At 46.3% G+C, this 23,693-nt stretch overlaps 2 protein-coding genes across 3 annotated transcripts in view; one reads left to right on the forward strand and one right to left on the reverse strand.

The window, feature by feature from the left end:
* Window positions 1-228: 228 nt before the first annotated feature.
* LOC137564357 (damage-control phosphatase ARMT1-like) overlaps window positions 229-23,693 on the reverse strand; it is a 98,624-nt gene continuing 75,159 nt past the window's right edge. For both annotated transcript variants that reach the window (XM_068278136.1, XM_068278135.1), the window contains 5 exons: window positions 21,579-21,646; window positions 18,192-18,297; window positions 8,138-8,379; window positions 3,008-3,173; window positions 229-1,078 (listed from right to left, as the gene is read on the reverse strand). In XM_068278136.1, the coding sequence (XP_068134237.1) occupies window positions 317-1,078; window positions 3,008-3,173; window positions 8,138-8,379; window positions 18,192-18,297; window positions 21,579-21,634 (1,332 nt within the window). In that variant the 5' untranslated portion in view covers window positions 21,635-21,646 and the 3' untranslated portion in view covers window positions 229-316. The remainder of the gene's footprint in view (window positions 1,079-3,007; window positions 3,174-8,137; window positions 8,380-18,191; window positions 18,298-21,578; window positions 21,647-23,693) is intronic.
* Window positions 23,629-23,693, forward strand: part of LOC137564358 (troponin I, slow skeletal muscle-like) — an 80,263-nt gene continuing 80,198 nt past the window's right edge. The window contains exon 1 of the mRNA XM_068278137.1: window positions 23,629-23,650. Within this exon, the coding sequence (XP_068134238.1) occupies window positions 23,646-23,650 (5 nt within the window). The 5' untranslated portion in view covers window positions 23,629-23,645. The remainder of the gene's footprint in view (window positions 23,651-23,693) is intronic.

Genomic DNA, 23,693 nt, shown 5'->3' on the forward strand with positions numbered 1-23,693 from the left:
TGGCAGTTGGACGGAGCAACTGCCATTCACTAAGTGCTTTTAAAAATAAATAAATCCCTGAGAACCCCCCTATGAAAAGATGGGCTAGTCCAAAATCTGTCAGTAATTTCAGATTTCTACTACTTACTGTAAGTGCAGCAACATAGGAGAAAAGTCATTTATGGCTCATTTTACTCTGGGAGAAATGTACTTCTTATTTGTATGTGTTTTAAATTTTAAGATTTTCGTGACAGATCCTCTTTAAGTACACTAAATCAAATATATTGATGAACAAGACATATCAAAATCATTTTTCTATTGGGTGCTAGCTAATTTATCACATCGCAGGGCTAAACTGGATAACTCCATATTTCCCAGACACCATCCAATCAGATTCTGCGGCACTAAGCTTCTCTCCGACTCCGGGCCGGAGCCCGACCTGTACGTCAGCTTTCAGAGTCCTGATGCTGCACAGCGGGGCGGGGTGGAAGGTTTTCAGCGCTTGAGAAAAGGGCGTGGTGAAGTCCCACTTCCTGTCTCCGGTCAGCTTCCTGTAGTTCAGGTCTCCTTTAATCAAAACCAGGTTGGACTTCTTTAATTCCGCATACAAATCCGGGGCCACGCCCTCCATGCTCCAGAACTCATGCGGCAGGGTCCAGAAGAGGTTCTCGTGATACACCCAGGAGCCCTTCTTCAGGTTTTCCTTCCAAGTCTGGCCGCACTTTGACATCCATCTGTGGTTGGCTGCTAGCAGCTGCTGGATTGTCCAATCAAAGTCACGCTTTGTGGTGTCCGAAACAAACCAAGGGAAGCACTTGGCGTGGAAATGAATTTCGGTGGCTAGGTTCAGAGATAAGATGGCATCGGCTAAAATGAAATCGGTGATCAGCTCAAATCCAGCGTTATCGAGGACAATGTCGACTCGGGTCTTTGCATCTTTCTCTGTCCCACTGCGACTGAGGATGTTCCAGAGGGACACCATATCGTCCACCAGCACAAACGGTTTGAGGGACTCGAGTGAGGCCAGAATGCTGGACTTCTGAGAGTTGTCCTGGCCGCCAGAGATAGAGAGGTCACATTTATTTCCCCATAAGGACACCTGGCGGAAGGAGAGAAATAGCGTCATAAAAAGATGTATAACTACGTGAGGCACTAACCCCCACTTACACATAAAATGGTTGATGCGCAAAACAAGCCTCATAATTTCACCTTATTTATTAACCTGCCTGGCGGTATGATTATTTCCATATAAAAGCCGTGCAATTTTTTTTGCACATTTTCAGAACCTAAGGTTGTAGACACAATGTGAGCACTTCGCTTTTCTGACCCTCAGCACTTTGAGCGTTTTTTTAAAAAATGCTCCCATTAACGTGCATTAAAATTGGAGTAAAAACACTAAAATTGCAGCGATCATGATTTCTCAAAAAAATCGCGATCGCAGCAATTTTACCATGGTTTTAATGCAAGTCAATGAAAGCATTTTTAAAAACCGCACAGAAAATTCCTGATGGTAAGAAGAGCGCTCAGAGGGCCAGATTTATCAAGAGTGTCTGAGACAAAATATTGGTATGTCTTTAGAAATCCATGCAGAACTGTCTGAGGCATCTTAAAGGGAACGAGAGACGAAGCACCCTCATGTACTTTACCATATATATCAGTGGGAACATTAGAGAAAACACCTACCCTTCTCTCTGTTTCATTCTGCACTGCACAGCCGGCTTCTTATCAGCCCTGATAAAATCCCCGACTAAGCATTCCGTCTGGCTTTGCTCAGGAATCTTTATAGCTGAGTCTGTCTTCTGTGCTGTCTTTTCAAGCCCAAGCCTGCCCCCTTCTGGCTCTGCTATAATGATTCCTCAGCAAAACCAGACTGAATGCTCAGTGCTTATCCCTTTCATTTGCCAATAGCTTAATCATTACTAATCACAATGAAATGATCTATATCTTGTTTTTTTCACCACCAATTGGGCTTTTTGGGGTTGAGATTTGTTTTCAGTAATTACTTTATTTTCTATGCATTTTAAAGGGAAAAAGAAGGAAAAAATGAAAACAAACTATTTCTCCGATTTCATCTCCTATAGTTTTAATATAAACACTGCTACTGTGCATAAAACCCACACATTTTATCTGCCTATTTGTCCTGGTTATCACAAGATGTTAATTATGTCCCAAGTGCAAAGTATGGTGACAATATAGTATTTGGAAATAAAGGTGTATGTTTTCTTTGGTGGGTTTTTTCCCCACTATTTTCACGCGCACAGCGGCAACAGCACTGTCAGCACTTATAAAAACGTCCTGGAGCCAGGAAAACCTTAAGGAAACCTAAACTGAGAAGGATATGGATTTTTCCTTTTAAAATAATACCAGTTGCCTGACTCTCCTGCTGATTCTGTGTCTCTAATCCTTTCAGCCACAGCCCCTTAACAAGCATACAGATCAGGTGCTCTGACTGAAGTCAGGCTGGATTAGCTGCATGCTTGTTTCAGGTGTGTGATTCAGCCACTACTACAGCCAAAGAGATTAGCAGGATGCCAGGCAACTGGTATTGTTTAAAAGGAAATATCCATATCTCTCTCAGTTAAGGTTCCCTTTAAGAGACTCTAGCAGTACGTTTTTATAAGTCAGCTTGTCATTAAGTGGTTAAGGACAGAGTTGGGGAACACTGCTTTAGACCATATCTATGATCTATGGATCTAGGACATCTGAAACTTTCAGGATTTTAAGTTTAAAATCAGAAAGAAATTACGTCTCTTACAGACTCTAAAATCCTTACAAATAAATAAATAAAAAAATAATAAAAAAAAAATCAGACCGCCAAGGAGGTTTCTTTCTGATAAGTTATATGTCGATTTACAGAAAGTTAGCCCAGCCTCCTGGAAAAATGTACTTATCTGGGAAAATTAGCATTGGGGGAGTGTTTGCTGAGGATATCAAAAAATACTTCAGCATACTCTTCAGACCATCTGATTGGCTGGGGAAATATTGCAGAAACAATCACACACTTATATATCCTGGCGGCACCACCTACCTGCAGCAGCTTATAGAACTCCTCCTGGCACTGCTCTTTGCTCAGGCTGGGAATGTCTCTCTTCCTCTCCTGTAGGTGAGTGCAGAGTGCTATGATGGCTTGCTGCGACTGGAAGAAACTCTCGTTCTTCACCGCCCCGAACACATCAAACTCTGCGATGGGAGGACTGCAGGAGATAAACGGTACGCATGTAATCACCTTTCACGTACTGAATACCCTGCAGATTTTCTTTTACAGAAAGCACTAAAATCTACTTCCAAAAAAATCAAAAAACGTCTACATATGAACCTCGAGAGCCCCTCAATCTACTGCAGCACATTTCGGTTGTAAATCTGTTGATTTCTGATCTAGTCACATGATCGATCAGATTTTTCCTGCTTTTCATTCAAAGAGTACCCACCACCAGGAGAGCCTGTGTGGAGCCAACAAGCAGGTCCAGCATCTGCTTCAAGCAGAGAGTGGGGCGGTGTCTTTAGACTGCTCCATACTGCCATATATAACCCTGGTCTTCTAGTAGTGGAGGTGCCGAGTTCAGGCTCCACTCCCATCATGCTTTGCAATGTAACAGCAGCAAGCCTGACATCACCACCAGAACTGGCACTATATCTCAAGAGCCTATAGGCACAAAAGACCTGACGCATTCTACTCCACCATTCTGCAGTAGAGACGGTTAATGACATGCTGCGTAATATGGTGGCGCTATATAAATCCAATAAATGACAATAATGCTAATAATTAATGCAAATTTGAAGCTAAACGGAATTGTAAGCATTTCATTAACCCGCTCTATTTTGGAAGAACAGGGCCTTCTGGGAGTGGGGGTGTCGCCAAGCTGCCACTTCCCAACATGTCCATTTAAGACTCCAGAACGGGTGTGGTCAAGGTGTCACTCTGGGAGTGGGGGTGTGGCCAAGCAGCTGCTTCCCAATATGTCCATTTAGGACTCCAGAACGGGTGTGGTCAAGGTGTCATTTCACTTCCTTTCAGTGGAACAGCTGGATTTAACCATTTTATCCACCCCCAGGCCAACGTTTTTATTCTGTCCCACCTTTTAAATATGGCAGCCCGCTTTCTCTGTGTAGTCACCTGCCCATGTGCAGCTGCCCCTCTTACATTATATGCTTAATCCTCCGCTTCCATGTGTAGTCTCCATTTGCAGTAAACCTACCCCCCTGAACAGCAGCTCCATTGGGCTATGGCTTTTGTTGTCCTTGATGTAACTGGCCCTGATGGCACAACTAGTGAAGGAGGCACATAGTTCCAATACTAAGCTCCAGTGCCAGTCAGGAGAGGACGGGGATACACAGCAGCCTGGGTCATGTGACTAAGCAAAAAAATCCCTAAAATTAAGACATAGATTTTTTTCTTTTAAAGAGACACTTCAGACAGAAAAAAAAAAAGAGTTTTACTCACCTGGGGCTTCTACCAGCCCCCTGCAGCAGTCCTGTGCCCTCGCAGCCACTCACTAATCCTCTGGTCCCCCTCTGCCAGCTAGTTCTGCTTCTACCAGCCCCCTGCAGCAGTCCTGTGCCCTCGCAGCCACTCACTAATCCTCTGGTCCCCCGCTGCCAGCTAGTTCTGCTTCTACCAGCCCCCTGCAGCAGTCCTGTGCCCTCGCAGCCACTCACTAATCCTCTGGTCCCCCTCTGCCAGCTAGTTTTGTTTTTGCCGATAGGCCCGTCAGGACTGGCCACGCGTAGATTTTTTCCGCATTCCCGACTGCAATTAGCGCTATTGCGGGCCGCAACGCGTACAAAAATACGCGTTGCCGCATTACGAACGCATAGATATGTTTTTGTATGCGTTGCGGCCCACAATAGCGCTAATTACAGTCGGGAATGCGGAAAAAGCTACGCTTGGCCAGCCCTGACGGGCCTGTCGGCAAAAACGAAACTAGCTGGCAGCGGGAGACCAGAGGATTAGTGAGTGGCTGCGAGGGCACAGGATGGCTGCAGGGGGCTGGTAGAAGCAGAACTAGCTGGCAGAGAGGGACCAGAGGATTAGTGAGTGGCTGCGAGGGCACAGGACTGCTGCAGGGGGCTGGTAGAAGCAGAACTAGCTGGCAGAGGGGGACCAGAGGATTAGTGAGTGGCTGCGAGGGCACAGGACTGCTGCAGGGGGCTGGTAGAAGCAGATCTAGCTGGCAGAGGGGGACCAGAGGATTAGTGAGTGGCTGCGAGGGCACAGGACTGCTGCAGGGGGCTGGTAGAAGCAGAACTAGCTGGCAGAGGGGGACCAGAGGATTAGTGAGTGGCTGCGAGGGCACAGGACTGCTGCAGGGGGCTGGTAGAAGCAGAACTAGCTGGCAGAGGGGGACCAGAGGATTAGTGAGTGACTACAAGGGCACAGGACTGCTGCAGGGGGCTGGTAGAAGCAGAACTAGCTGGCAGAGGGGGACCAGAGGATTAGTGAGTGGCTGCGAGGGCACAGGACTGCTGCAGGGGGCTGGTAGAAGCAGAACTAGCTGGCAGAGGGGGACCAGAGGATTAGTGAGTGACTACAAGGGCACAGGACTGCTGCAGGGGGCTGGTAGAAGCCCCAGGTGAGTAAAACTCATTTTTTTTTTCTAGCTTAAGGTTCACTTTAATGACTGGAGCACATTCTATGGTAGAACTCCTGGGGTGGACAGGGCAATGAGGGTAGATAAACGAAAGGTGGAGATGAAAGTGAGACTCAGAGTTGTAAATTGTGTCCACCCTCCCTACCTGAGGTGCTCACACTGGCCAAGTGCCACTAGACAGCTACTACTAGTCATGTCACATGACTAGAGATGGCGAAGTAGAAGTTGTAGCAGATTATCTCTTCCTGGGATGGAAGATATCTGCAGATGGTGACTGCAGCCATGAATCGATTGATTATGCCAAGTGGTGACACTTGGTACGACAGCAGACACAGGATTGAGGGCGGTGGCCAGGAGTCGCAGTAGCAGGACAGGTGAGATTTTACTCTGCACGGGCACCGGGGTGGGGGTGCTGGGGTATTGGAGAGACATTTACATTTGGTAGGGCAGCTAGGCAGGTGGCAGAGTCGCTAGTCCGACTTGACAGATTTCATGCTGAAATCCGGTCTCTCTCCAATCAGATTCCATCACAGAGAAGTCTGTCTCTTGGTCGATCTGCCCATAAATTGCTAGATGTTTGGGCACCTAAAGAGACGCTTGTTTATTGGGAGGAAAGCTATGGCAAACTTGGACAAGATACTAAAGGATAGAGATGTCACCTCACCAACAAAGATTCAAGCACTTAATTATTAGTGGCCAGATCCCTGGTAGTTAGAGCCATGGGGCTTGATTCACAAAAGTGTTATAACTGATAGCATGGCCGTGCTATGCAGTTACCACGAGATCTGACGCGTGCGAAGGTTTGTGCGCATAAAGGCTTACGCCAGCGTGCTAAATAAGGTCATGTGTAGAAAAATGTATACTTTTGCACTGTGTGTGTGGAGAAAGCTAATGAGAGTTCCCTGGACTGCCAGAAGATCTAACCAGTCACTTACAGAAATAAGGCCAGAGTGTTCACTAGAAGGGCTGATACTACTAATAAAACTGCTTTCCTAAAACAGAAAGAATTTGCGATAATTCAGGTTGGAGTGAGCTCGAGACACATCTGACACATCATTGCAATCCAGCGGTTCTGGAGGTGTGTTTAGCTTCTAAGGGTACAATGGTTAATTTGCATATATTCAGCAGTGGTGCTCTGGGAGACATCTCGAGCTCACTCCAACCTGAATTATCGCAAATTATTTCTGTTTTAGGAAAGCAAATTTTTGTTTTTCTTAACATCTTAGTAGGGGGCTTTTAGGACCATTGTAGTCCCTTACACACTCCAATGAGTTCTGGGTCACCATGAGCTTGCTGGTTAGTCTGTACCTCTCGGTTTACAAGCCCTACTCCATAGAGCCAAATTAATCCATGCCATGCACTGATGAGGATCAAACAATCCGAAACAGTCTGCATGCATGTTGGATTATTATGGCTCTGTACAATTTAACAAGCTGACACATCATTGCAATCCAGCGGTTCTGGAGGTGTGTTTAGCTTCTAAGGGTACAATGGTTAATTTGCATATATTCAGCAGTGGTGCTCTGGGAGACATCTCGAGCTCACTCCAACCTGAATTATCGCAAATTCTTTCTGTTTTAGGAAAGCAAATTTTTGTTTTTCTTAACATCTTAGTAAGGGGGCTTTTAGGACCATTGTAGTCCCTTACACACTCCAATGAGTTCTGGGTCACCATGAGCATGCTGGTTAGTCTGTACCTCTCGGTTTACAAGCCCTACTCCATAGAGCCAAATTAATCCATGCCATGCACTGATGAGGATCAAACAATCCGAAACAGTCTGTATGCATGTTGGATTATTATGGCTCTGTACAATTTAACAAGCTGACACATCATTGCAATCCAGCGGTTCTGGAGGTGTGTTTAGCTTCTAAGGGTACAATGGTTAATTTGCATATATTCAGCAGTGGTGCTCTGGGAGACATCTCACGCTCACTCCAACCTGAATTATCGCAAATTCTTTCTGTTTTAGGAAAGCAAATTTTTGTTTTTACTATTAAAACTCCAATACTTTGGACACATGGGCCCCATGCAATTGACTTTTTCACTTGAGTTTTCTCCCAGGTGATATTTTCACAACTTATAAATAAAATGCCTTCTATACCACCAAAAAGCAAACAAATGCTCAGAATAGTTTTGACAGTACCTTTTCACACAGTTTGTGGATTTTTTTTCCATTGCAAAGTGCTAAAATGTTCATTTAAATTGAAGATAAAAAATTATTTCCTAAGAGAAAACATGAATTGCATATGGGCCATAATGAGAAGACCGTATTCTTTGGAGAAATCCTTGACGCTTGAAAAAATTGAGGGCAAAAGAAGAAGAGGAAGGCAGAGGCTAAGATGGAAAAGCTATGAACATGCCTATGCAACAGCTGAAAGAAGCTGTGATTGACAGACACACCTGGCATGCCAAAGTACATATGATCAGGAAGAGTCGGAGTCAACTAAACAAATGAGGAGGATAGATGGTTACAGTTGGCCAATCGGAGCAGAAAGGGGAGGTACAATCTCTAAGTCTTACGCCACAAACATGGACACATACACAGACTGGCGTGTGAAGAAATCCTCACCTGAGCATCATCCCTTCCTGGATTCGGCGGTACATGTAGCACTCTACGTACAGCCAGGGTGACCGGAACCAGCTGGGCTCCTCCCCCTCATTCAGCAGAGTTCTCTGCTGCTCCAGGTACTGGTTCCATAGGTGGGTATCCGGCCAGTCACTGGTCAGTGGCAGGATGGGTTTATCTGTCTGCATCTCGTTCCGCAGCTTCGAGAAGAAAGATATCGCCTTCTTTTCAGCTTCCATGCCTGCCTGTAACAAAGAACAGCAGGGTCACTTCCATGCAGTATAATAGTCCTTCGCTAGATCCTGTCACTGCGGATTAAAGCGGACCATACACCCAATAAAGCAGGGCTTCGGAGTCGGAGCAATTTTGGGTGCCTGGAGTCGGAGTCGGAAAAAAATGCACCGATTCCGACTCCTAATGAATTTGTAACTGTATTTAAAATAAAAAAAAAATAAGATAAAATGTTCTATTTCTCAGATAATAGTCATTAAAAATAATGTATATATACAGTATATATACAGTAATAGCTGTGCTCAATCCTCAAAAATGAAATAAACCAATCAAAATTAGTTACTTGTGCTGCTTCAATAAAGCAGTCCCCGTATTTTTAAGGTCAGATATACATATCTGATTGTGACTGTATATATGATGTATACACAGGAATCTCATATATACTAAATAACGTCTATGCTGTAAGAATAAAGCCTGATGTGTAGCTGTGTAACTAATAGAGATGGTCAATGAGATGGAAATAATTCTGCACTGATGCTGATTTATGCAAATGTGTGCACTCCCTTTGCTGATGAAATCAAATAGTTTGATATGTTGTTACAATTTGGTTTGGTGACTACAAATTAAAAGGTACCTGAGACGGATGAAAAGAAAAAAAGTGTTATACATACCTGGGGCTTCTTCCAACCCCCTTCAGGCTAATCAGTCCCTCGCTGTCCTCCACCACCTGGATCTTCTGCTATGAGTCCTGGTAATTCAGCCAGTCAGCGCAGTCCGGCCGCATGCCGCTTCCACAGCCAGGAGCATACTGCACCTGCGCAATAGTGCTGCGCAGGTGTAGTATGCTCCCGGAGGCGGAGTGTGTGCATGCGCACTACGCCAGACTGGCTCAAGTACCTGGACTCATAGCAGAAGATCCAGGTGGCGGAGGAGGACAGTGAGGGACTGATTAGCCTGAATGGGGCTGGAGGAAGCCCCAGGTATGTATAAAACTTTAATTTTATCTGTCTCAGGTTTACTTTGTTACACAGTAGTACTATACTTTACATATGCTCTCCCCACAGAGCTGCAGGGTATCCACTGAGAAAGTTGTGCACATTGAACACAGAGGTGTTGTCTATCATCCATAAACCTGGTTCAGATTGTGCAACGACGACATTTTTGTTTGTGGGCGGGGCCACGTTCGACCCTTATAGCTTTTGTTGATAACTCTACATGAGAAATGTCCGTATATACGGTTGACAGTGAATGCGGACCTGGTGAGGGTTTCTTTTTTGGACACAAGGGTCTACAAATGTGATGGTCATCTATCCACAGACCTGTTCGTCAAGGGTACGGACAGGAATTCTGTACTTCATTCTAATAGTTTCCATCCGCGTCATCAGGTGATTAACATCCCCAATAGCCAATATGATCGTGTCACTAGGATTGTTAATGATGATACACTTAGAGAGAGGAGATTGGTGGAAATGGACGGGAAGTTTTACGCTAGGGGGTATGCTCCTAACACCCTCACTAGATATCGTGGGAGAAGAGTGGTGGCCCATGGTGAAAGGGGAAATGCGGGACGGATTGCATGCGTCTCTACATATAATACCATTAGTAAAGATGTACAAGGTATTGTTGCTAAACATTGGCGCACGCTCAGGCATTCTCTCCCGCATGTTCCCGAATTTCCTTTAAGGGGGCTTTTAGGACCATTGTAGTCCCTTACACACTCCAATGAGTTCTGGTTCACCATGAGCTTGCTGGTTAGTCTGTCTTTTCCTTTAAGAAAGCCCCACCACTGAAAATTAAATTAGTCCAATTTGACCCTGGCCCTAGTTCCGATACTAAACCGCCACGATTGTGTGGTACTTTCCCGTGTCTCAGCTGCCACATGTGCCACAGTATTATAAAGGGTGATTCTTTTGCCCATCCCACTTCGGGGAAACGATATACTTTTAGAGGATGCTTTTCTTGTAATTCACGCTATGTTGTTTATATGTTGAAGTGTCCCTGTGGCAGCTGCTACGTGGGGAAAACCACTCAAGAACTTAACCACCCTAGCGTTCTGGACGAGCTGAGCTCGTCCAAGAAAAAGTTGCTGTTAGTGTTTAGGACGAGCTCAGCTCGTCCAGCGCTGTCCCCACTCACCAGCGTGCACAGCGTGATCTCCGCCGCCTCCTCTGTGCTGCTGCGGCTGCTGCGGGGCTCCCTCTCCCTCCTGCTGGCTCTGATCGCCGGCGCCAGGCTCCCCAGGCTCCTCCGATCCTCCGGTCCCCGCTCCCCAGGCTCCCCCGATCCTCCGGTCCCTGCTCCCCTCCTCTCCGCAAGCCTACGGAGATCTGGCAGTCAGGGAAGATGGCGTAGCCCAGCCACTTCCTCTGACGCCGGCTCCTGCGCCCCCTAGTGTCCGTCGCGGCGACAGCATCATTGGATTACATAGGTACACAAACTCTATGTAATCCAATCATGCTACTGTATTTCAAAAAGTTGTTTGCACAAACACAAACACCTGTCAGCTCTCAATAAAAGCCCTGAACAGTTACTGGCTCTCCCTCTTTCAGAGTCCTCAGCGTCCAGTGTTAGTCTGTTTACAGCTATCATCTGTGATTTCTGTGCGATTTCTGTGCGATTACTGCTTTTTTCCAGCCTTAGCTTCGTTCATATTACTGTCAGATTGCGTATTGCTTTCCGTCTTTTTCAAGACGCTGTGATCCCTGTGCGTTTGCTTTTGCTGGTTTTTTTTTTTTTTTTTTTTTGTCGCTGCTCGTGACCCCGTACCCTGCTTGGGGTCATGGCCTCGTCCTCCCGGAGGCGTGTGCGTGACGAGGAGTTGTTGGATGTCCTCGAGGCAAGCGACAGCGAAGACGAGCTCCTAGAGGAATCGACAGACAGCGATGTTCCCGGTAACCTGTCTTCGGAGACGGAGACCAGTGATGAGGAAGCCGAGGAGCCAGTGACGGTCGCACGCACCTGGTGTGAGCTGGGGAGCCCCACTCAAGCTCCGCCACCCAGGTTCCCCTTCACAGGGGCACCCGGGCAGAAGATCGCGTGCGACGAGAGTCCGCTGTCCTTTCTGGAGCTCTTCCTGACTGATGACGTCATCCGCAAGATTGTTGAGGAGACAAATCGCTATGCAGCGCAACATCAGCAGGGATCTTCTCTACCCAGGTTCTCGCGGAGCAGGAAGTGGGAACCTGTGACCACCAACGACATCTGGGTGTTCCTGGGGCTCGTCATCCTCCAGGGAGTTGTTGGTAAGCCGCTGCAGAAGTGGTACTGGACCACTAATAAGATCCTCAGTACGCCCTTCTTTGGATCTGTTATGTCCGAGCCACGGTATACCCTCATCATGAAGTATTTGCACTTCGGAAACAACGAGGAGTTTGATGAGGCCACCCATCCCGCACCCAAGCTGAAAAAAATTTGGGACATATACCAGATGATTGTTGCGAACTTCAAGGCTGTGTATGTTCCAGATCGCGACATCACGGTTGACGAAAGCCTCATGGCATATAAGGGGAGACTGAGCTGGGTGCAATTTATTGCCTCAAAAAGGGCACGCTTTGGGGTGAAGTCGTATATGCTCTGTGAGGCCAACTCCGGGTACATCTGGAACTCTGTAATTTACACGGGCAAAGGCACCAAATTTGCCCCTCAGTTCAGCCAGTTTGGGTGTGCCACCTCCTCTGTCCTAACCCTAATTGAGCCATTGCTGGATCAGGGGTACTGCCTGACGACAGACAATTTCTACAGCTCCCCTGAACTTTTTGATTACCTGGTCCAGCATAAAACCGATGCCTATGGTACCTTGAGGGCTAACCGTCGGAATCTGCCGCCGGCCTTTTCTGCCAGGAAGCTGAAAAAGGGGGAGGTCGTTGCCTGGCAGAAAGGCAAAATGATGGCTCTAAGGTGGAAGGACAAACGTGATGTCTGTGTCCTCAGCACTATTCATAATGCCGAGACTGTCCGCACCACCAACAGGAGTAAACAGGAGGTGGATAAACCCAAAGCCATACTGGATTATAACAACACTATGGGGGGTGTGGACAGGGCTGATGGAGCCATGACTTTCTATCCGGCTGTCCGCAAGCAGCAGCGGAAATATTATAAAAAAAATTTCCGCCACTTACTTGAGCAGTGCTTGTGGAATGGCTATGTGCTCTACAAGAAAAGGTGTGTAAGGCCTGTACCCCACCATGACTTTGTCTGGCAGCTGACGGAAGCAATCTGCACGAAGTACCCCCCACCAGAGTCAACATCTAGACCGGGGCGCAGGGCATCATATGTCGTGAATCCGGCACGGCTTTCAGGGAGACACTTTGTGGAGTACTTGCCACCGACCCCACAGAAAGCAAACCCTACAAGAAGGTGCGTTGTTTGCTGCAATAAGAAGGACAAGGATGGCAAAAAGATGCGGAAGGAGACCCGCACTTACTGCCCAGATTGTGACGTGGCACTTTGCGCATTACCATGCTTCAAGATCTACCACACTAAAGAAGTGTTCTAAGGTACACTTGTAGCCTGTATAATTTTGTTTCTGCCTTCATTTATTTATTTCTGCATTGATTTATTTATTTCTGCATTTTCTTTATATTTCTGCATTGAGGAAAAATGCAAGGTATTTCAGTTAGTTATTCATAAATTTTATTTTATTTTTGACAAGAATTAGTGTTTGACACTTTTATTATACTCAGAATGTATACTAAACTCTTGCTTGGCTCATTTTGGTAAGTTACAGGAAAAAAGGTGCTGAAAATTAAATGTACCGCTTTTTGCACAGAAATCCTTGGGAATCAGAACGCCGAGGTGGTTAAAGAACGTATATCCTCTCACAAAACAACCATTAGGGGTAAGAGTATGGATCATGCGGTCTCTGAGCATTTTGTTCAATTTCGACATGATGTGAGTCAACTTTGAGTTCAAGTCTTGGATGGGGTACCTCGGGAATTTAGGGGTGATAGGGGGAGAGAGCTGCTAAAAAGGGAGGCTCGCTGGATAAGGGAACTTGGGACTACCGGACGGGGGGGTTTGAATAAAGAATATGACCTTAATTTTATTTGGTGACTCTTAACTTTATGCTCTGTACTTTGCACCATGGGGTGGGATACTGCCCTGTATGTCCTTTCTTTTGCCTGTTTGATTAATCCCTTGCCTTTTAGTGCTTTGAGGGAGAGGGGTGTTGTTTTATTAAAAAAGGTAGGATATGGACACCCTGTGAGTCCTATGGGTTAGCGTATTTGTGTACGCGTTATTTCCGCGTACATTACGGCTGTTTTTACACATCACGGTGGCGACAGAGCGTCAGGACGGCGCTGGATACGTCATTCCGCTTGTATAGCGGTCATGTGACTAGTGGTTGCCATAGCGACGGCGGGCAGCGCTGTTTGCAGGTGTAACTTCGTTTTTGCCCATCATACTGTAGATGGGGACCTTCTATTTATACCCTGGGACTCAGGGGACTCCTATCCACCTTTTGGGATCTTTTAGTTGTTCAGTAACGGTCTTGGAGCAGGTATATAATAATTGTCAGGAACCAGCCCGCGGCACGCCTGCGTATACGGTTCCCGACTGCGGGTTTGACCAGATTAAGCGGGGAACAGCCTTATTTAAGCTACAAACAAGGCTGGAACCCCTCAAACACTTCCCACTGCCACCACTAGCGTTGCTAGACACGTTCACTCAGCTATTGAGTGCTCAATACGCAATCTGCGTTTTCGTATTTGGGTCAGCTTTGCGCTTAGGCCAAATACGGGAACGCCATTGCACCCACACACACACACAGTTGCAATCTTACACTGTCGTGAAGCAAAGACCCACTAACAGTCGTTCCGAACGATACTGTTAGCCACTCTGCTGTCGCTACTCGCACTGGCGTTGTTCGTACGTTGGGTCAGCTGCGCGCTTAGGCCAACGTATGACAAACGCCCCCACACACAATGCAATTACAATTTCATACGGTAGTGTTGCTCAAACGTACAATTAGGCATGAACTTATACACGGTTACACTTCAGTCTCTTCTAGGCTATGAGTGTTAGTTTAGTACGGCAGAAGTCAAACTTATTAAATAATAATTTAATATTCTAGAAAAACATAGAACAATGCAGAACTTAATATATACAAAAAGATTACAAAAAACAAAGTAAAAATAGTTACAAGATAAAAGTTACAAAGATAACACACACGGATATTTGCGTAAAAATAAACGGGGGAAAAAAGAACGTTACCAGCTTAGGTTAGAACGTTGTTTGACGGGAGGACGCCGTTTCGACCAGAAGTCGCGATCCTCCTTAGCTATTCGCTACCTCCGAGAGAAGACCCCGGTGGCTGTCCTGGGCCACCTTAAATAGTCCGAAGTGTCCCCTGGGGCATTTAATGTCCATCCCCCAGGAACTAATGCAGTTTCCCCGTTTGTGACATCACGCTTGTCATAATCCTTCTTGTGATATGCACTTCAAAGGGGGTTCCTGTTTTAGCTTCTTGAAGTTTGGCAGGACACAATGTCACCCATTGAACTCTGCAGACATCAAAAAGCTTCCTCCACATTATTTCCTTGGTTAAAGTGTATTTTAGCACATCCATGAAAAGATCGAATTTTGGTTACAGGTAGCAGTTTGCCTGTAATCCTGTTTACACTTACAGATTTCAAAGCAATTCCACTTCCGTTTTTAAAGTCTGTAGAAATTTCCAACCCCTTCAGGTGTCCGCTTCCCATCCCCAACACTCTGGCAGGCTTCCTTTGTATGATGGGACAATGGCTGATTCCAGTTCAAAAGCCATGCCGACCAGCCTATTCTTCCTCAACTGGCCGCTAATTAGCAGTACACACAGTTTCCCCGGCTGGACAATGAGGGCAGAGGTAATGTACATTTACATACAGACTTACATTATCCTTCAGATTACTCTGGCCAGGTGGCCAATTACTACCAAGCACAATACACATCTTTTTTCTGTCTACTGGGTTTTACCCAGTAGACAGAAAAAAGACAGAAATATGTTCTGTTATTATCCTTAACATTATCAGCACCCCAATATATCACCACAATAATGTTTATGTCTGTTTGTTTCAAAATGTGACATCATTCTTTTTTGACCAATGGAGTAGGGGGATGCGACTCTGTGAGGTCAGTCCTTGCAGTTCCCCATCAGGTCCGGTCATTTGCATGCTGTTCTAGGATTGTAGATTTGGAGAGAAAAAAAGCACAGTACCTGGCACCAAAATGCAGCAGGGCAGACACACCGGGCATAGGACCAAGGAGCGTGCACATCCACAAATTAGTTGTATCCAGTAGAATTGAAGACAAAAGAGGGGGCACCGCTTCTTAAAATTCCTTTATTCCGGTGGGGGAAGTAGCAGGTACACAGCAGTGGGGGTGGAAAGAGCCTGAAAGCTGTTTCGCTGGTTTAAACCAGCTTCTTCAGAGGCAGAGTGTACACTTTTTATGTATTTTTGAAAGATCCAATAAAGCAATTATTATGATAAAAGAGCAGTGCTGGATCGTTTTGGGGATTCTGGTTTGTTTTGTTCAGGCTTTCAGTGCCTGATTTTCCCTCCCCCCTCACTTTCCTTCCCACCCCCCTGCCCAGTCCCGATTTGCTTAGGACGGCGATCCGTCCTCTTCTCCGCCTCTCATGGGCATCAGTCTATGAGAAAGCTTAGATTTATCCTTCCCACCCCCCTGCCCAGTCCCGATTTGCTTAGGACGGCGATCCGTCCTCTTCTCCGCCTCTCATAGGCATCAGTCTATGAGAAAGCTTAGATTTACAGCCAATCTGAGGGGCAGCCGAGTGTCCCTTGTACAGCGCTGCACTAGATAGCAGCGCTGTAAGGATGTAAACAAAGGGGATTTCTTTACCCTTTTGTATACTAAACCGCCTGCTAGCCGCAAGGCTGCTCACGGCCGCGGAGCGCGTGTTTTTCCTACTAAACTGCAGCTCCAGGACTTGACGCCAATCAGTGTTAAGCGGGCCCTGGGGCTGCCGCCACATTCACGCCTATTGGCGTGACGCAGTCTTTAGGTAGTCAAGCATAATCCTGCAGCGTCAAAGGAAGAAGAACCATCGGCTCAGTTAAGATGTGGTGACACATGTATAATTTCGTTTGCTTGTATATCAAGACGTTGCTTGCTTATTAAGTCAGAATTTCATAAAAATTGTTGCTGGTCTTGCAAAGTGTTCTTAAAGGGAACCTTAACTGAGAGGGATATGGATGATTCCTTTTAATCAATAGCAGATGCCTGGCAGCCCTGCATGATCTCTTTGGCTGCAGTAGTAGCTGAATCACACACCTGAAACAAGCATACAGCTAATCCAGCCTGACTTCAGTCAGAGCACCTGATCTGCATGCTTGTTGAAGGGCTGTGGCTAAAAGTATTAGAGACACAGGATCAGCAGGAGAGTCAGGCAACTGGTATTATTTTAAAAGGAAAGATCCATATGCTTCTCAGTTTAGGTTCCCTTTAAAAGTTACTTACAATCCACTGCAAAACCCCCATGAGGACATAAACCAGTCCACAATCTGGCAAATTTTTACAATCTATTGTAAGCTACAGAGACATAGGAAACAGGTAATTACCGTATTTTTCGGACCATAAGACACACTTTTTCTCCCCCAAAAGGGAGTCGGTGAGTCTTATGGTCCGAATAATACAATTCAGCGCACAGCCACAAGTACGGTACATACCATGCATAAGTGGCCCTCCTGTTTCCTCCTATGTCCCCTTCTGTCTCGGCGTGGAATCCTACCCCCCCCCCCCCCCCCACAGAGCGCACTATGTCCGGCTTCAGTGTGCTATGGGAAACTACAGTAACATGAGTAAGGCCTGGTGCACACCAGAGAAGTGTTTCTGAGCGTTTTGAGTTTTTAAATCTGCTGCTAATGTTATCCTATGTGTCTGTGCACACTGGAGCAATGAGGTTTTGTAAAAAAACCCATAGCATTACATTGGGAAGAGCTTTTAGAGGTTTCAAAACCTCTTCCCAAATGTAATGCTATGGGGTTTTTTACAAAACCTCATTGCTCCAGTGTGCACAGACACATAGGATAACATTAGCAGCAGATTTAAAAACTCAAAACGCTCAGAAAAACTCCTCTGGTGTGCACCAGGCCTTACTGTGCTCTTATTGGGCTCCAAAAAGTTGTTACTGCTACTTTGAGAGTGCAGTGACTGGTACCATTGATAAAGCTGTGGTCCCGCCCTCAAGACCATCGGCTCCAGAAAAAGCAGAATGCTCCCGACCTGGGCTGCAGTCTTTAATTTGGCTGCAGCAGCACAACGGATCGGCATGGGAGAACGCCGAGGGGGCTGACAGACTTCAGGGGTTCTGCAGGTAACACTAGGTGAGCAAAAAGCCTCCTGTTCCTCCCATCTCAGGTACAATTTGAGTCACATGGACTATTTTTTTTTTTTTTTGTTATCAGACTTAGTACAATTCACTTTTATTATTGTTATTTAGAATTTATATAGCGTCGACATCTTCCGCAGTGTTGTACATAGTATATAGTCTAGACACTAACTGTCCCTCAAAGGAGCTCACAATCTGATCCCCACCAGAGTCCTATGTCTATGTGTGTATTGCGTAGTGTATGTATTGTAGTCTAGGGTCAATTTTAGGGGGGAGCCAATTTATTTATCTGTATGTTTTTGGGATGTGGGAGGAAACCGGAGTACCCGGAGGAAACCAGCGCAGACATGGGGAGAACATACAAACTCCTTGCAGATGTTGACCTGGCTGGGATTTGAACCGGGGACCCAGCGCTGCAAGAGAGCGCTAACCACTACGCCACCGTGCTGCCCTCCCATATTTAAATATTCACCCATATTTAGCTGAAGCTCTTACCTCTCCATGTTCTTCATAGAATTTATTTTTATGTCGATGTATGGTGTCGATCACCTGTGTTAAAATTTTTGGCAATCTGTCTTTAATGGTGTAGTATGCAAATGACCTATGATAAAAAGTAAAGAAAAGAGGCATAAAAAGTAATTAGTTAAAGCCAGATTCCAGGAACAGATCCAAACATGATATTATGACAACTGAGGGTTCCAGTCCAGACACTTTTCTCCTAAACTTGCTCCAAGGAGATATTTTCAAAACAAAAAAAAAATGTTTGGGTGATCCCGTGAGTCCCTATGGGGGACGCAAGGCTTCAGAGGAGGAGCTAGCAGGCAGCTACAGATGGCTGAGGAGATGAAGATCTGTGAAATGGAGCAGCATATTATTTTCCTTTTGGCATTTTACAGCAAGTCTGAAGCAAATTTAAAAATGAAAACCCAGATACTCACCAAAGGAGAGGGAAGGCTCTGGGTCCTATAGAGCCTTCCCATTCTCCTGTCTGTCTCCTCGTTCCCCCCGCAGGCTCTTCCGTTTTAATCTCCCGCCGCCGGAGACTTCGGCAGTCATCAGAAGCACTTGGGTTCCCGAAGACGGTTGGCTCTGTGCTGCGCAAGAGAGGATGCTGGCACATGCGCAGTGCGGAGCGGACCCTCTGCCGAAGCACACCCAAGGTAAAAGAGAGCAGTCCACAACTGAACTAAATTTGCTTAAGACTCCCTTTAAACGAATCATTTTGTGCAGAATTTTAAATGATTTTCTATTAAGAGCACATAAAAAACCTATGCCTAAATTTGGGAAACAGAGTCTCTGAAGCAAGTTTAAATTCCTGTTTTTATCTTTTATGTATGTTCAGCATTATAGTGAGCGCTAAAACACTGCATTCCCGAAGCAGAACAAGGGTTTTATACCACCCAAATCCCCAGGGCTAAAATCGGGGAGCGCTTCCTCATAGAGGCAGAGCTTAGTGCTGTAGCTCTGCCTCCATGCGCTTCAATCCCCGCTGATCGCCGCCTCTCCCAGCCCCTCTCAGTCTGCTTTCACAGAGAGGGGCGGGGAGAGGCAGAGATCCACAGGATTGATGCAAATGGAGGCAGAGCTACATCCACGACTTTGAAAGTTGTAGATTTTGCCCTGGTATTTGGGGGGGGGGGGTATAAAACCCTTGTTCTGCCGCGGGAATGCGGCATTTTAGCGCTCACTATAATGTTGAACATAAATAGAAGATAAAAACAATCATTTAAACTCACTTCAGAGTCTCTTTAAAGCAAAAGTGATGGAAAAACAAAAGTATGTCGCTAGGTTGTGACTGCTGCTTTCAACAAGGTAAGTCAAAGACCCCTGACAGTGTTACTGCTCTAACCTTCTGTATCACTTACTCCTGTCTAAAGCAGGCACCGCCCCCTGTGCAACAACTGTCCAATCAGTAACTTGCTGTATCACTTCCACATATCTGCAGCAGGTCCCGCCCTCTGTGCAACAACTGTCCAATCACTAACCTGCTGTATCACTTCCTCATACCAGCAGCAGGCCCTGCCCCCTGTAACAACTGTCCTATCAGTAAACTGCTATATCACATCCCCATATCTGCATAATGTCACTTCTTCGGTGTACCTCATGTTTACTCTGCAATGACTGTCTCTACATGTCGGGTAGTAAAAAAAATAAATAAAAAAAAATAAAAAAATTATTATACACACAGACTTTCCAGGTCGATTCCAAGCTGATTCAGACTTAATCTGCTGGGAATCTTTTACACAGCATGTCACATTACGTACTGAAAAGCAATGGAAGTTATCGATGGGATGGAAAATATCAATAGACTGGGGGCAGTGGAGGAGCAGCTTAGAGCAACTTAAAGGTACACTGAGCACTTGTTAAAAAATGAAATAGTGACTTACCTGGGGCTTCCTCCAGCCCACCGTAGTCCACAAGGTCCCCCGGCGTCCTCCTGGCTCCTCTCCTGGTCCCAGCTGGTGGCTCTGTTATGGGATGACTTCGGCCTGAAGTCATCAGGCCTGCTTCCCGCTTTATCACCTTGCGACATCACACCAGCCGTCTAAGAGTTATCACGCTGGCCGGCGTGAGAGTCCAGCGCATGCGCGGTTCTCTAATATTGAACCGCGCATGCACAGGACTATTTAAGTTGGCCTTTAAAGTGTACCTGAGACAAGAATGGTCTCGGCCATTTCTGCCAGAGCCCAATCGAAAGCCACGCCTACGCAGATAAATACTGCAGACACTACTGCACCACAGCTGGCATCCTTGTCGGCTGTGCTTTTCGGGGGCTGCCAGCGCTGGATTGGGGCTACGCAGGAGGACGGAGGAAGCCTCATTAAGATCCAGAGAATTCCCCGCCAGGGTAAGTACCCCCCAAGGGGGTGATTTTTCTTGCAGATTCACTTGAAAAGTTTACCTTGGGTGCTAAAAATATTATTTCTTGAGGTTTATTGGGATCTTTTTATTTTTATTCAAAGGAAAACAGAATGGTGTGGCACTTCTCCTTTAAGAGGTGTACTACTTCCAGTTTCTGAGCGAGTTTGGTGTGGCCAAAGTGGTCAATCTGTTGCTGACAGGCTGTATACTGCGTGTGATGCTTACATAAGACGTGTGCTCCGCTCTAACAGTTGAAGGAAGGAACTTGAACATTGCATCAAAAGAAACAGAATGCGTGCATCTTCCGTCTATAGCATATACATTTATTGCCAGTGTTCGACATTCAAGTGAATTCTGTGCATAGCATCATTCCATCATTGCATATAGCTGTATATGCAACGATGGAATGATGCTATGCACAGAATTCACTTGAATGTCGAACACTGGCAATAAATGTATATGCTATAGACGGAAGATGCACGCATTCTGTTTCTTTTGATGCAATGTTTATTGGGATCTGTAATGTGTGTGTCAAAGGGCTGGCACCCACTACCAGCGCATTGCGATTTGCTAAGTCACAAAAGTTCAGCCATTTCCTGAAGCGATTTGGCTACTGTCGCGATAGATGCGATCTCTCTGCTGCTAGGGGGGACTATCCTCACAGGGATGCTCCGGCACAGCACTTTGCCGATCGGCAAGCACTGTCAAAGCGCTCCTAGTGGGTCCCATCCCAAAGTGATGATTGCCTACCCGACTGAGCATAAGCAAAAGCTTTACATGACAAAATCCGTTCAGAGGCAGCCATCATCATCTTATTATTGTACAATGTACAGAAGAACGCCTAGTAGAAGGAATAGGTTATTATTTTACTTGCAGTGTGGTGCTGGCATGAAGCAGCGTGCCTGGGTGTAGCCGGGTCATGTGAGGACCTGCTGATAAAGCACCTCCATCAAACAATAACCATACAGCTGGCATGTGAGCCAGACACACCTCCTGCAAACACAGCTCAGCGATACACACCCTTCAAATCTGGCTGAGAGTGACACTGCATTCTCCATCGTGTTCATCCACTGCATACAGCAACTGATCTGCAAGAAATCACGGCAATGGTCATTGATAAATTATTATCATGGACTTATACAGCAGTGCTAAAGGCAGCCATACACTGATAAGATTTGCAGCAGATTCGACCATCAGATAGATTTCTGTCGGATGCCTGTCAAGTCGAATCTGACAGGAATCTATCTGATGTGTGCCACACATTTCAGAATGAAATCTATTGGAAATCGATCTGAAGGCATTACTGCACCATTAGATCCAATGCAACTCTATGGGCCATTGATCTGCTGCCAGCAGACCGACCTAGATTTTCCATCCTGTCAGATAGATCAAATCCAACGAAATCGGCTGCAAATTGATCGATTGGCTGTTCGATCGTGCATTGATTTGCAATCGATCTTTAGAACGCTGAAATCGACCAGTGTATGGCCCCCTTTAACGTAAACGTACTTATTTAAAAGGAAATTGAAATAAAATGTTTTCACAACATTTTACGTTAATAGAATATTAAGCAATGACGAGGTGTATTCACAACATGCACGTTAAATTTAGCAGGATTTCAGGAAATTACGTAACCTGTCAGGTAATTTGTGTAACTCTAGTTGTGTAATGAGCAGCTATCACTTAACTGAACAAACATTCAGTTAATGATCTCTCCGCACGTGCTTCACTCCTCATCTGGAATGCCCTTCCACAACACATCCGTCACTCTCCGACATTTGAAATCTTAAAGTGCTGCCTTAAAGGACAACTGAAGAGAAAAGAATATGGAGTCTTCCATATTTATTTCTTTTTAAACAACACCAGTTGCCTGGCAGCCCTGCTGATCTATTTATCTGCAGCAACAGCAGAAAAGGACCCTGAGCTCAGGCTAAAACCGAAATTTGGACTTACCTGGGGCTCCCTCCAGTCCCCCGTAGCTCGCGAGGTCCCCCAGAGGCGACATCAATCTGTGACTTCGGCCTGAAGTCAGCTGTGTGCACCCCCGCTGCGCGTCATCATGCCTGCCTGAGAGTCCTGCGCATGCGCAGTTCTCTAAGATGCGTGCGCAGCACTCTCACGCCAGCCCACCGTGCATGGCCGAATAATAATGATAGTTGGTGACACATGTGTGCCTGGATTAAGGGATGCCCTACAGATTTTACCACAGTTCTGATAAAGTTCCAATTTTAAAGATTGCAAAGAATAATATGTTTTAAAATGATCAGTTCAGCAGCCTATCTTTTCCATTCCATAACAAACCAGCAACAATAGTGTCATGGCCATGCAGGGTCATCGTTATCAAGTCAAACAAACAAATATTGAACAAGAGGGGACATTGCTGATAACGGCTTCACCTTGGGATGCCCTGTGCCTCTGCTGAAGTCCGGACCAAAAGTATACACAGAGGGAGACTGTGACCCCCACAAGGCAGTTCAACTATTAGGGGGGGTCAATTTATTATTTGATTTTCAGCATGGATAGACGACCGATTCGATCATAATAAATCTTGGCTGCAAGAGCTCGATTGGGTGCACTGCGAGTTCAAATCCCTGATGACCGACACACAGACTTGCTGAAATCTATTGCATTTGTCTGCAGTGTGTGGGCAGGCAATAGATCCCACTCTGAGCCCAGGAGTGACCCCCGCACACAGGAGGGAGCAGAGGGATGACTTTGGCACACAGGAGGGTTGAGGGATGACCCTGGCACACAGGAGGCGTGAGGATGACTCTGGCACACCGGAGGGGCGATCCTGGCACACAGGAGGGAACAGAGGGATGACGTTGGCACACAAGGAGCAGAGGGGTGCCTCTGGCACACTGGAGGGTTGAGGGATGACCCTGGCACACAGAAGGGGTGACCCTGGCACACAGGAGGCGTGAGGGATGACTGACACACCTGGCACACCGGAGGGGCGATCCTGGCACACAGGAGGCGTGAGGGATGACTCTGGCACACAGGAGTCTTGAGGGGTGACTCTGGCACACAGGAGGCTTGAGGGGTGACTTTGGCACACAGGAGGGGTGATCCTGGCACACAGGAGGCATGAGGTATGACCCTGGCACACAGGAGGCATGAGGTATGACCCGGGGA

Source organism: Hyperolius riggenbachi, chromosome 3 (genome assembly GCF_040937935.1).
Source record: "Hyperolius riggenbachi isolate aHypRig1 chromosome 3, aHypRig1.pri, whole genome shotgun sequence".
Classification (NCBI taxonomy): Eukaryota; Metazoa; Chordata; class Amphibia; order Anura; family Hyperoliidae; genus Hyperolius; species Hyperolius riggenbachi.